The following is a 12569-nucleotide window of genomic DNA, read 5'->3' as shown; positions in this document are numbered from 1 at the left end:
TCCTAACAGCTCAAAATATATTTGCAGAAGACGCTATGATTATTAAATTAGTATTTTTCCAAATACATGATATATTAAATGTTATAATTATTGATCTCAACTGTTTGACCCGGATCTTTTATTTATGCTACTCATAATAAACTTTTTATTTACCACAATTTCTTTTCTTCAATTGTCAGTATTGTAATTAAATCTGACTTAATTTAGAAATATCCATAGCCCGTGCAGCTATTTTTTTCTACATGCAATTCACAAAGCATGAATCACAAGGGTCGTATTGAGTGCAGAAATTTCTCATAAATAAAAACGGCTAGCAACAGCTAACCTAATTACAGTAACCAGTAATTCATTGTGCTACTCCTATCTTATATTTCCTATTGTATTTTTCCTCATTATCGGATATATAGTTGGCAATGCAATGCCCTTCAAACAGTGCATAGACCAAACCCAAACCCCCATAAGAAAAAATAAATAAATAAATCAACTTATTCTGGTACTATTCCTTCTTCCCCACCAACTTTTCTTCACTTTCTCAATTGATCCATCTTCACTTCCAAGTTTATGTAAAATTACCTTTGTTTCACGTAGTCTTGCACCATAATCCTTTTTCCAAGCTTCAAACATCTGTTTTAACCTTCTAAGTTCTCTATCTGGGTTCAAACTTGCTTCAACTTGACCAGATTTTACCTCTACCAAGAACTTGGCATCGTCACCAAATACTTGACTCCTCTGCTCAAATTCTTCAGCCAAACGACTTATAACACTCAATCCAGCACTCATTGATCTTGCCCCGTTGCTTTCTTGACGACGGTGATTGGTTCCTACATCCCAGCTGAAATCTCTCTCGTCACTTGCGTTAACAGAAGCATCTGAATTTCTTTCAGATTCATCCAGAGCAAGGCTCTTCTTTGCAATAGAGAGACTAGATTGTAGGGATCTCATTTGCTTCTGCCATACTTCTTCCATGGACTTCATCTTTAACTCGTATTCAGACCACCTGTTCTCATACTGTTGAAGGCGTTGGTGAAGAATGTCATTTTCCTCTTCCTTCTCTCTCAGGGCAGCTTCTGCCTTAAGCACCCGGCGCTGTAGTTCAGCGAGGAAAGACGACTTTACAACAACTTCATCTGACTCATTAGTCTGTAGTAGAGATTCATGATTATAAGTGTCACAAAGATGAAAGTTTAACAACCAATCCCTGACAACAACCCTTTTGAAATATAGTATAAGAACTTAGAAAAAGAAAATACCTTCGTGACTCCAGATTTTGTTAATACTATGTTTCCAGAGCATCTTCTGACTAACCAACCACGGATAACTGCAAAAGCCGTTTACACAAATGAAAACTTGTATAATAACCTTTAACACTAATTGAAAAGAAGAGTAACATATATGTATGCCATTTGAGAGCATAAAACTCTTACATGATTGTATGACAACCGCAGCTTCGTTAATACTTTTCATTCTGTTCCTTGCAAAAACTGTTTTCATCCGCTTCTGTATAATAACAGCAGCCTTATGTCTATGAAGCAAACTTGCATATTCCTTTCTGCTTTTCTCTCCTCTAATAACTGCATGAAGGGATCTCCGTCAGTTACACTTCTCAAGGAATGTGAAAGGCTGAAACAAATAGATTAGGAAAAGAAATACATGATTGGAGAATGGTAATTCCTCTCCAAAGTTCCTTGCGGTAACACCGAGCTCGGTGACCCCTGAAGCAACTTTGCACACGTAAAATTCCATGCAGAGTACGATTTCTGGTATCCTCAAGCACTCCAATCTGCAATCGCGGTCAAGGCAGCGGTTTAAAGACAATACAAATGTAAATAAAATTTAAAATTAGGATTGGGGAATGAAAACTATTTCAACAGTTTAAATACATAATGCAAAAGTGTACTGAACACAAGAACCGAGTTGAATACACGGAACAGTTTATCATGCAAAATAAAAGGCAAATCATGCCAAAACAATTCCAAGCACGTACCTCAATCCAAAGACATAAAATAGGGGTAATAAAGTTTGATGTCAAGCTCTGATGATTAAACAAATTATTGACAAGTACAGGTATAATTGACAAAGAAATAAATAACTTATCTTAAATTTAAAAAATCCGATAGTGTCACAAAAAAGTGACTAGTCTAACAAATGAATAAATAACAAATGAAAGTTTCCATCAAGTATTTTAACAAGATAGTAAAAAAGCTTTCCATAGAGTAATCTAGTCAAGATACGTAATGGAAATTATTTCTGTTAATAAAATTACAAAGAAGAGTGGGGTGAGAGTATCAGAATGAGGTTGTAAATATCATGAGCCCAATTTTATCACACGCAGTACATACTTCCATGTCTGAGAAAAAACACAATTCATAAAGGAAAGAACTGGTTAGAACAAGTAGAAACCTTACTTCACTCAGATCCAAAATTACTAAAGTTTATTAAGTAAAAATTAGACGTTGAACACAATTTCTAAAAGTAAATGATGATAATACTTCCTTCACTAATTCATTCTTAAATTTATGTTAACAAAATAGTTAAAGCCATAAAATTGCCGGTGCTATATAAAGTCAATAAAATAACATTCATTGCCACCGGAACAATTTATATATGAGAACAATTTGTGGAAAAAATCTTATAAACATCTATTTACCTGCCCTGTTCGGAAGAATAGCTTTGTGTAGCCAACTTGAAACATCTCAGGCAAAATGTTGAACTGATGAAGAATAGCAACTGAGACACTAAGTGGATCCTGAGAGGCAACATTTTCAAGGAGAAGAAAACCATATCTGATTTACCGCTCCCAAGTCAGAAACAGAAAGGTTAGAGACTTGCAAAAAGCAAGGAGCTAGGGAAAGGGGCTAATTTGAAAGCATATTAATCACCATGGCTTCTTTCTTTCTATACCTTCTAGCAAACTTTTGGTGAGTCACTCTAGTTGGAAAGCCCGATCTTGATATTCGAACCACTTCCAGGACTCCACAACATCTCAACTGCTGAAGGACAAGGCTTTGCCCATATGATCCAGGTGATTGGAGGTTATTGGGCTTAATGCAGCGTATAAAATGTGGTGTAGTACTCTCTAGACGTTGCATCAATTGGAACAATTGCCCCTGGGTACCAATAGAAATAACCTCTAAATCAATTGAAGCATGATAAATATCCCAACCAATTTAAAAAACCTATGAATATTTAAGGTGTGTTTGGTAGGAATGGAATGGGTCAGGCAGAGAGTTGATAAAATAATATAAAAAATGAATGGCATTGCTTTCAATCAACTCCACCTCACTACTTCCATTTTCACTTTTACAAACCGCAATAGTAGAGTCGGTATGAGTACGATCCTGCTTTTGATCACTTAAACCAATTCATATTAAAATATGAAATGACTTGATGGTTTGTAACAATTTAAAGGCTAAGTCATAATTATCGTTAGGATCCTTAATATATTAGATGAGGCTGACCTTTTTCAAGCCTTAGACGTACTTTGAATGAAAACCATTTAATAGCAATAAAAACATATTAGGCCAGGAAAGCCAAAAGATTACTCTACCAAAGTAATAGAACATTTCAAGACATGCTTTTCAATAAAGTCATAATTAAGATTACATACCTTGAATTTTGTGGCAACACTTAGCTTTTGGGAATCTGCTCCACCTGACTTATGTAAGGGACCTACAACAGGCTTCTCAGACTGAGTAAGCATATGGGATGCAAATAACTTAGGAAGATGGCATTTGCTTGAAGATAGAAGTTGGATAGAATCTAAGTGCAATAGGTCCCTGTTCTTTTCCAGGAATCCAGATGTATCATAAGTGACCTGGGGAAGAACAAGTGATACTAGTCAGGTATGATGAGCAAACTGAAATTAGTGGGAAATAACCTTTTGTTATCAAGAAAAATGATAGTATGTGGGAAGAACAAAAATATCGACAAGGAAAGTTATTCAAAATTATGGTTAGTAGTAGGGTTAGGAAATAATGCTTGGATTCAAATATAGTGCAATTGTGTGTCTTTCTAGCCATAAAACTTACTCCCATGCACAATATAAAACCCACACCAGAATGTCAAAATGGATGTCATTACAATGTAAATCTTAGACACGTTCATCTTACGGACCATACAAGCACTTTGCATAAACAGGTAGAATCAATAGAATATTGCATGAAAATGACCAGATTAATACCTCCCCTGCATAATGACGCACAGTAAAGGCTTTTTCGCGTTCTCCTTTGAAGCATGAATTGGAATTCAAATGCTGCTTAAGCTTGTTAGCAAACGTTAAATCTGTGCCATTGGGGAAAGTTGACTCTTCGTCTAACAGGGATAGTAGTCCCAATGGTTTCTGCAAATGTCAGAAGCTAAGTTTAAGACAATAGAATTTCCAACTTCTAATTAGACCTAGTATTTCTTTTTTCCCACATCGGAGAAAAGAAAAATATTAGCCGCAAATTTATTCACTGACCATTCACCACAATATCAGCGCCTTATGTCAGAGAAATAGGACAAAACATCTCAAATTAACCATGTAATACTACAAATGACAGTAATAGTTGGACTTGGATCAACATTGAAATAATTTAAATATCAGTAAGGAAATCTGAATTAACATAATTCACTCCAAAATTCCAACGGTTTCGCTTCAGTTTTATGAGGAGAAAAAAGACAAAGACGCAGCACTTTCAACAAAGTTAGAACAGAACATCTATGACAAAATGATACCCCCAAAATATTGAGTTTAACAGCAGAAAATTACATGGAACATATCAGCACTGCATATGTCCCACTCAAGAAGCATATTAGCTAAGTTTCCCTATTTCCATTCCCTTTATATTCTGATAATAAATATACTAAAGATTACACAGAAAAGGTCAAAGTGGGGCACGGGAACACTGTACCTTTTCAAACAGATTAAGGCAATCTTGGTTGTCTTCAAATTCCACTTTAGCCCAATCAATGCCATCTTGGATATATTCCTGGCACAAAATTGTAAACAAGGCATGAGTAAATGTTTAATTATAAGAGGCAGCATAGCTTCTTTATTCATTTTATAAGAAGGCATGTGGTATGTTCAACTTTCATTCTATGGCAATCAACTTAAATGGGGTCTTGTTTAAACATCAGATTTCCAAAACTACATCAATATAGGAATAAATTTAGATTGGTATCCATCTATTTCTACCACCACAAATGGGAAAAAATTGTAGTAGCTTAGTTGAGTTACATGGTCCTGAAAAAGGAGATATGGAGGGACTTTGCTGACATGAACCCATTAAGTAATTAGGGGAAGATTGATATCCAACTATTTTCCACCACCATAGGGAAATAGTAGTAGCCTAGTAGGTTGTGTCAGAGAGTGCGGTTCTGTTAGATCAGTATGGAGTGCGGACTCAATTAGTGTAAATGATCAGGGAACAATTATGAGAGCTAAGAGTTCAAAATAAAAATGTCGTGGATTTTATATTCACATTTTAATGGGGCCTTGCAGATTTGAATGAGATTTTTCCATTTGCCTGATAAAATTCTATGCACCATTTCTTCATCCATTGTCAAGTAACAGTCAGTTTATATGTGGCGCATACCTCCTGTTCCAGCTTGAATAAATGACGATTGAAATGTTGCTGTAATCTTTCATTTGCATAATTTATGCAGAACTGCTCAAAACTGTTCCTCTGCATGCATAAAATCCACAGCATTGAACGGAGCAAACATTGCAAAACAAAAATTAAACAGGATAAGGATCGTGAAATGGATATATTATATAAAAAGGTTGTCATATAATATAACATACATTGAATGACTCAAAGCCATAAATATCAAGAATGCTGATTGATCTGCCAGTTCGTCTCTTGCCAACCTCAAGGGATTTATTTATTTGCTCAACCAACCAATCAAACAAACATGCATATATTGACTTCGCCAAAGCATCTCTCGCATCAATAGCCTACATGAAAAGAAAAACAACAATCATTCATATGTTCATCACCAACCAACGTATCTTGAACATTCGCTTGCAATAATAAACTAAATAAATTGCATATAGGCTGATTGAGAAATTCAATTTAAATCTATATACCCAACATCTTCCCGATGAGAAGTTGCACTTTTTCCAACCATAGTTGTAGACAAAGGTAAATGTTAGCACTGTAGTCATTTACCTGAGAGAGCGTCAACTTCTGGACAATATTATCATTACCAACTTTCATTTTGCGAGTTGAAAAAGTCAACTTCAGGTCTTCAATTTCACATCCAATCAACTTGGCAACGGTGAACAGACCTACAACAAGTCGAGAAAAAGAATTCATTTTTAATTGAGGTATTAATTTCATACAATGCATATCATCTAAATAAGGTCAAAACTTATATGCATCAGAAATTAGGTATCAATAATAAACTATGTAAACAGTTATTATACGCTGAAGCAAATCAACAAACAAACTCAAAACACATTTTCTTTTACTAGGGTCTTTTCACAAAAAAAAAAAAAAGTAAAATGCCAACTGCTCCACTCTACAATATACTGAGTGAAGCCAAAAGTTTCAGAGACACCCCAAACCCAAAATCTTGCACCAGACAGACGCTATTTGACAACCAGTAAGTTTTATATTGAACATACTATTCAAAAAGAAGTTCTGGAATTGTGGCAGCTAATTCATGTTAAAACCAATGCATTTGCAAAAGCTTGATAGGGGCAACTACGCAATATGATTTCGAAAGGTACGTCAGAGTAGATACTATTCATAACCAAATAATTAAGTTATTATCCGTATTAAGATTGAAATTTAATATGATATTGTTTATCTATATTTGTACAAGACTGCAATTAAGCAAATATAATGTTATATTAATGAAAAATCGATGCAAAGTTTCTAAGCACTCTGTAAACTGCAACCTATCAAGCACAAAAAATTCTATTCTTTAAATTCAATTAGAAGAGATTCTGGAAAATGCTTACCCTCATCCTCAACAGCTTCAACGTGATTTTCATTATCGACCACAGTAAATGATATGTTTCCTAACCATAATACTGCAGCAAGCATTGCAAATACATTCTCCTGATCTTCCTTGCTAATGTGGACAATATCCAGAGCTTCCTGGAAATTGACAATAGCATAAAAAACTCATGTATGCCAAGCTATTTTTTCAGACTTTAACCACAAGTCAAGATGGAAACTGTAAAAAATCATATATAAACCAATGTCGATACATATATAAGTAAATAATGTGTATACCTTGACTATGCGAAATTCTTCAGCATCATCTACGCCGCTAATTGAATAACAATTGCTCTGCCTCAGATATTTATATTCTTCCGCATTTAGTAGATTTAGCTTTTCTGAGTTATAAAATAAAACATCAAAGACGCTATTTAAAGAGAAATTCCACACTCTTCTAGGCCACCCTCAAATAAGAATTGTAACAATAACCCATCTATGTAACAAATATATTAGCAGATACAGAAGCTAAAATAATTGACTTACCCCTAAGAGATGAGGGTGCTCCAGCACATAGCTGATAAAATATATGATATGACCTTTCCCCTTCATTGCATTGGACTACTCTGGACTGTTCACACAATAAAACAAGGGTCAACAACATAAAATGGAGGAATTGGAATGAATACTAGCTCAAAAGAGTGAATACCTTTTCCAGCAAAACTGTTTATGGTATGGTCAACGGGCCAAGCGAGAAGCATCACATCGATTCAATACAGAGTTGCAAATGTTAACATAATAATTAGATACTTAAAAGAGGAAGAAAAGACAAACTTTCAATTACATAGTGTGTAAACATACATGTTTGAATATTTGCACCAGATATTTTTCCAGTTTCACTGAAATGAATCTCAATGAGCTTTCCCTGTGACATTCAATCAAATTAAGAGATTTCAGCACCAAATTTTAGAAGATCAAAAACCTAATGAATCAACCAAAAGAATCAATATAATAAATTGGAAATCTTACAAATCGACTCGAGTTGTCATTTCTTAATGTTTTTCCATTACCAAAGGCTTCTAGTATTGGATTAGTCTTTAATATCTCGTTCTCTATTCCACTTCCACCACCAAGGGCAGCCAAGTATTGCATTGCTATTTTTGCTGTCTCGGTCTTTCCAGCTCCACTCTCACCACTGAATAGGTAGATAAAGGAATTATTACATGTTTTAAGTCAAAGTCATCTAAGGGCACACGAGGTTTAGGAAACCAGGTTGATCACCACATTATGCTGAAAACATTGGGCAACAAAAAGAAACTTTTATTCCAATCAATGTTCATTTATCAATGGAAAATGAGACGATCATCCTTAAATTATGAGTCTCACCCATCTAAAGTTCCTCTTTTATATGAATATTAACGCATCAAGGATGATAGATTGACATGGAATAACTAAAAAAGAATACCATGAAGGGCTACAAGGGAGACCTAATACCAAATAAAATTACACAAAGCAAGCAATTAAATGACAAAACAAATTCATCCATCTAGACACTTGAAAGTTGAAATTTTTAAGAAAACAAACAACTGTTATGTCTATATCAAACCAAATTAACGAACAATATGGAATATGAATTTCTCTTTAGTTTTTTATTTTTCTAGAGAATGACAGCAACTTTCATATTATTTCATATGGTTAGATAAATTTTTCAGGGAGCTAAACAGAAAAAATGAACCAAAGGTAAAAAATATTTCCAGCTTAAGAAATAAAAACATGTGACAACTAAAGTTGCTACAAATCCTTTGAAGACCTTCAACAAGCCGAATTGTTATTGGTTAATCATTCATATACTGAATATTTCTACCAATAACTCCTTTTTAGTAGTTTTTTTTCCTAAATTTATTTTAGTCCTGATCCAGCACTTGATCACAAATGCCAAATGAAATAAATGACTTATCTCTATCCAATGATATTCTGAGTAACTCTCATACAATGAAAATACTAACTAAGATCATCAGAAACAAAGTGTAGACAATAACAAATAACGTAAGTCTTTAGTCAAAATGATGGATAAAGGGCCCCACATGTGAGCCTTGTACACTGGACAATCTTTAAACGTAAGAGGAGAACGAAAAACTGAAGACTAATATTCAAGTAATACATGCACAAATTGAAACTGAAAACAAAACTTAGATTGAAGCATCTGTTAAAGAAGCAATAAACACCAAATAGTTTTCGATAACTAGTCGCTCGGAAAAATAGAATTAATCAAGAAATACTGACCTTATAATTATGGATTGATTCACTTCATCTGTAAGCAAAGCAATACAAGGTTATAGCTCAAAATGAATGGAAACAGCTTAACTTTTTGAAACTTCATCCAAATATAAAAAAATAAGGAAAAAGTTACCTCGTATCATTTCTCGGATGGCTGTGTCGGTAATTGCGTATACATGAGGGCTTTCGATTGCCTTACACTTGTAGGCTTCAATATAGTCATTACCATACAAAGGAACTTTCTTAAAGGGATTTACAGCAACCAAAACGGGCCCAGCTTTCGTCTGAATTAAATAGTTATGCACTTAAAGATGTTATGGTTTGGAAAATAAATGAAGAGAGAAAATTAAGAGATATAAGCTTACATAGATCATATCTTGGTTGTATCTATATTGAAGGTTGAATAAAACTGCTGGTTCATTTAAATAACTCAGCTGCATGAGGTCATCCACTCCATCAAGAATGTCGGGATTAGCTGGCACCAAATTATCCTCTTTCACCTTTAAAACCTATAATGGGGTGGAGTGTCAGACCAAAAAGAAGCGAACACTCTAGAGAAATAATGTTGCTTATCTTACTTTCCCATCAGGCAGTGAAATGATAGATTCAGCTCCGGAAGTTGTTATTATCTTTACCAGCTCCCAATCCCCATTTGGTAGTTGAAGCCATGACTGAAGCTTCTGAAATAATGAGCTTCAAAAGTAAGACAGAGAAGCAAAAAATTTAAACTATCCATTAATGGGAGATCAAACAAACTCAATAAAGAAAGGACCGATTCCCTTTAATATTAAATTATCTTCGTTTGAAAATTTTCAAACATCTTATCAAAGCAACGAGGAGTGCATTCTATTCCCAGCTGAGTATATCCACAGTCATCCATATTAAATTGTAAGAAAATGAATCAATTCCTTTAACATTCTTATCTTCGTTTGAAAATTTTCAAACATCTCATCAAAGCAACGACGAGTGCATTCTATTCCCAGCTGAGCATATCCACAATCATCCATATTAAATTGAAAGAAAATGAATCAATTCCCTTAACATTCTTCCAGAAAAATCAAGCTATTTGTCCAACTGAATAAGTAGCATGTACTATAATAAACTGATTTCAAAACACAGCAGCAGAGGAAAACAGAAATCCAAGGCCAACATTACCTTTTTTGAACCATAAGAATTTGTATCATTCCACCTGTTTTCCCTGGAGGATGTCAAAATTGATGGCAGGGGCAACGTAACGGATGCTGAGTCTTCATCTGCATTAGATGGTCGGTCTTTTAATGATCTACCTTTTCCACCATACGGCGAATCCTCATCAAAAAGATCCATGCCACCAACTCGGCCTCGAACTTCCTTAGAAACCTCCCCTACTAGTGCACCATTCTCAAAACCATTTGGTCCAATCGGATTGGTGCGTCTAAATTTAACATCTCCATGTTTTTCCACAAGCAGAGGGTTTGGATTGTTGGCAAACTTGAACTCAGAGGGCAATGACTTGATGGAGTGGAAGGCAGGCAGGACACTGGATGCCTGAGACATCTTCCCTTATAGACTTCTGCCATGAACAAAAAAGGTTACCATCGGCAATTGCAAATTGCGAAAAAGCAAAAAGTGGTAACATTTTTTCAAAAACAAAAAAGCTAACTTTCCATACAATGGGCCTTTCAAACTTTAAACAAGGCCCCCAATGAATGACTTAATCAGGATAACATAATGGAGGGGACCCTAGCTCCACATAGACACTCTAATCTCCACTCCCCCAATCCATTGCTCCAGGCTTTAAAGTCCTCATCGAATCGACACGTTCAACCGCATTCCAAGCTGTAAAATTCAAAATCATGAACCTAACACATCCACGCCCCCACTCAGCTAATCCAATGGACCCAAGCTTAATCAACTTCCCACAAGGTTGAAAACGTCTTCCACCTTCAATCTTGCCTTTCTTTTTCTTTTTTTCTTTTTTAAACTACTACAACATCCACACACAAACAGATCTTATGTTATACACTTCTAGTTCAAACATAAATATCTGAAACAGTAAAAAAAAAAACATAAACACTGAAAACCTGAAAAACAAAAAGATGAACATCAACTAACTCGAAATGCCTCACTTAGAAACTAAAATTCAAGATGACGACGACAAAAAAAAAATTCAAACAACAATCCTCATTTTCTTCAGTTATCCTCGTAGTACGTGCCGCGAAACAGAAACAGAGTCAAAGAACGGTGAAAACAGAAACACGCACGAAATCACGAACTCGTTCAGATTTTCGTGAAGCGGATCCACTAACCTGAGAGAACTTCGGGAGAAGACTGAGTGAGATGAAGATCTTGCAGAAGAGAGATAATGTCAGAGAAATCGTTGAGCATTGAGCGATTCAGAACTCAGAAAGACTGAGAGAAGAAGAAAAAGAAGAGAGAAATGGCAATGTGTTCGCGGAAGAGTCTGAGCCTCAGAAGGCCGCGTTTGGTTTGGTTCCTGGCGCAACGAACGTATGGAGAAGAAGAGAAGATGAATTTGAAAGAAACAGCTTTTTTGGCTTTGCTTTTTCGAACTCCCTACTTAGCATAATAATCACACAAATTTTTAAAACGATTAAAAAAAAGGAGGGAGTTTTTTTTAAAACCTTTTTTTTTTATTTTATGGTTTAATTCCTGGTCCCGAACGACCTATTCAATTCTTTTCTGTTTCTTACAACACTTTAAAATTTAAATTTAAATTATTTGTTGCACCTGCGCGTTTTTCCTTGCCAACCGAATTTGAAGAGAAATTTCTGTCAGTACAATATTTTCGCTGGAGTTTGTGAATTGACGAAAGTACCCCTTTCAGGTGGCGGCTTCGAGGTTAATAATTAGGAAAAAGTATTTTAGATGTCAATTCTTAATTTTAAAATTTTTATTTAATTAAGTTCTAATATAATAAAAAGTATAATGCATGTTAGTTTTTTTTAACTTATTGAATATCCAAAAACGTTTATATTTTTTAAGTAAGTATTTTTTTTTTATTAATTGAATGACGTAGTTATTATTTCATTGTATCATTTTAATCACTTGTTTCCGCACATTGAATGATGATATGATTATCCTTTTACGATTTCCACATTATTATTTATTACTATAAAAAATGTCAATCATCACTATAATTAATGTATTTAATAAAATTAATGATTTTATGTATTAATCACAATATCATCTATATCAATTATCTAATCTCACATTTTTTAATAAAAGTTAAACAAAGTAACAAAGAAATTAATGTCAAAATTCAATAACAAATGCTTAATTGTAAAATATAAACATACAAATTTTAAATATTCAAATATAACATATGAAACGTTAAATACTTCATTTAAAATTCTAAATTTA

At 34.4% G+C, this 12569-nt stretch overlaps 1 protein-coding gene across 5 annotated transcripts; it reads right to left on the bottom strand.

Annotated features, from left to right (window-relative positions):
• Positions 1–254: 254 nt before the first annotated feature.
• On the bottom strand, positions 255–11764 carry LOC114191003 (myosin-1-like). Of its 5 annotated transcripts, none has more exons than XM_028080119.1 (25): positions 11495–11762; positions 10858–11172; positions 10362–10758; positions 9785–9886; positions 9572–9715; positions 9340–9490; positions 9213–9240; positions 7959–8124; positions 7791–7854; positions 7639–7652; positions 7476–7560; positions 7227–7330; positions 6950–7088; positions 6153–6271; positions 5786–5938; positions 5577–5666; positions 4893–4970; positions 4181–4339; positions 3608–3814; positions 2902–3107; positions 2648–2783; positions 1651–1780; positions 1425–1571; positions 1251–1318; positions 255–1140 (listed from the first exon to the last, which is right to left on the bottom strand). In XM_028080119.1, the coding sequence occupies exons 3-25, from the start codon at positions 10740–10742 to the stop codon at positions 481–483; spliced, it is 3531 nt and encodes a 1176-aa protein (XP_027935920.1). In that variant the 5' UTR covers positions 10743–10758; positions 10858–11172; positions 11495–11762; the 3' UTR covers positions 255–480. The 5 variants fall into 5 exon arrangements, with proteins under 5 accessions (XP_027935920.1, XP_027935922.1, XP_027935923.1 ...); XM_028080121.1 differs by having other exon boundaries at positions 10362–10755; XM_028080122.1 differs by having other exon boundaries at positions 10858–11169.
• Positions 11765–12569: the final 805 nt, after the last annotated feature.

The sequence above is a fragment of the Vigna unguiculata genome, chromosome 7 (genome assembly GCF_004118075.2).
Source record: "Vigna unguiculata cultivar IT97K-499-35 chromosome 7, ASM411807v1, whole genome shotgun sequence".
NCBI classification, from domain to species: domain Eukaryota; kingdom Viridiplantae; phylum Streptophyta; class Magnoliopsida; order Fabales; family Fabaceae; genus Vigna; species Vigna unguiculata.
This window is presented reverse-complemented; position numbering and strand designations above follow the sequence as displayed.

What these genes read in the sequence shown, in the direction of transcription:
- LOC114191003 (XM_028080120.1), bottom strand. Translation starts at nt 10,742, where the DNA reads ATGTCTCAGGCATCCAGTGTCCTGCCTGCCTTCCACTCCATCAAGTCA. An exon ending in AAGAATTTCGCATAGTCAAG is followed by an intron (nt 7,089 to 7,226) that starts GTATACACATTA and finishes GTCAATTTCCAG; the next exon opens with GAAGCTCTGGATATTGTCCA. An exon ending in TGCGTCATTATGCAGGGGAG is followed by an intron (nt 3,815 to 4,180) that starts GTATTAATCTGG and finishes GTTCTTCCCCAG; the next exon opens with GTCACTTATGATACATCTGG.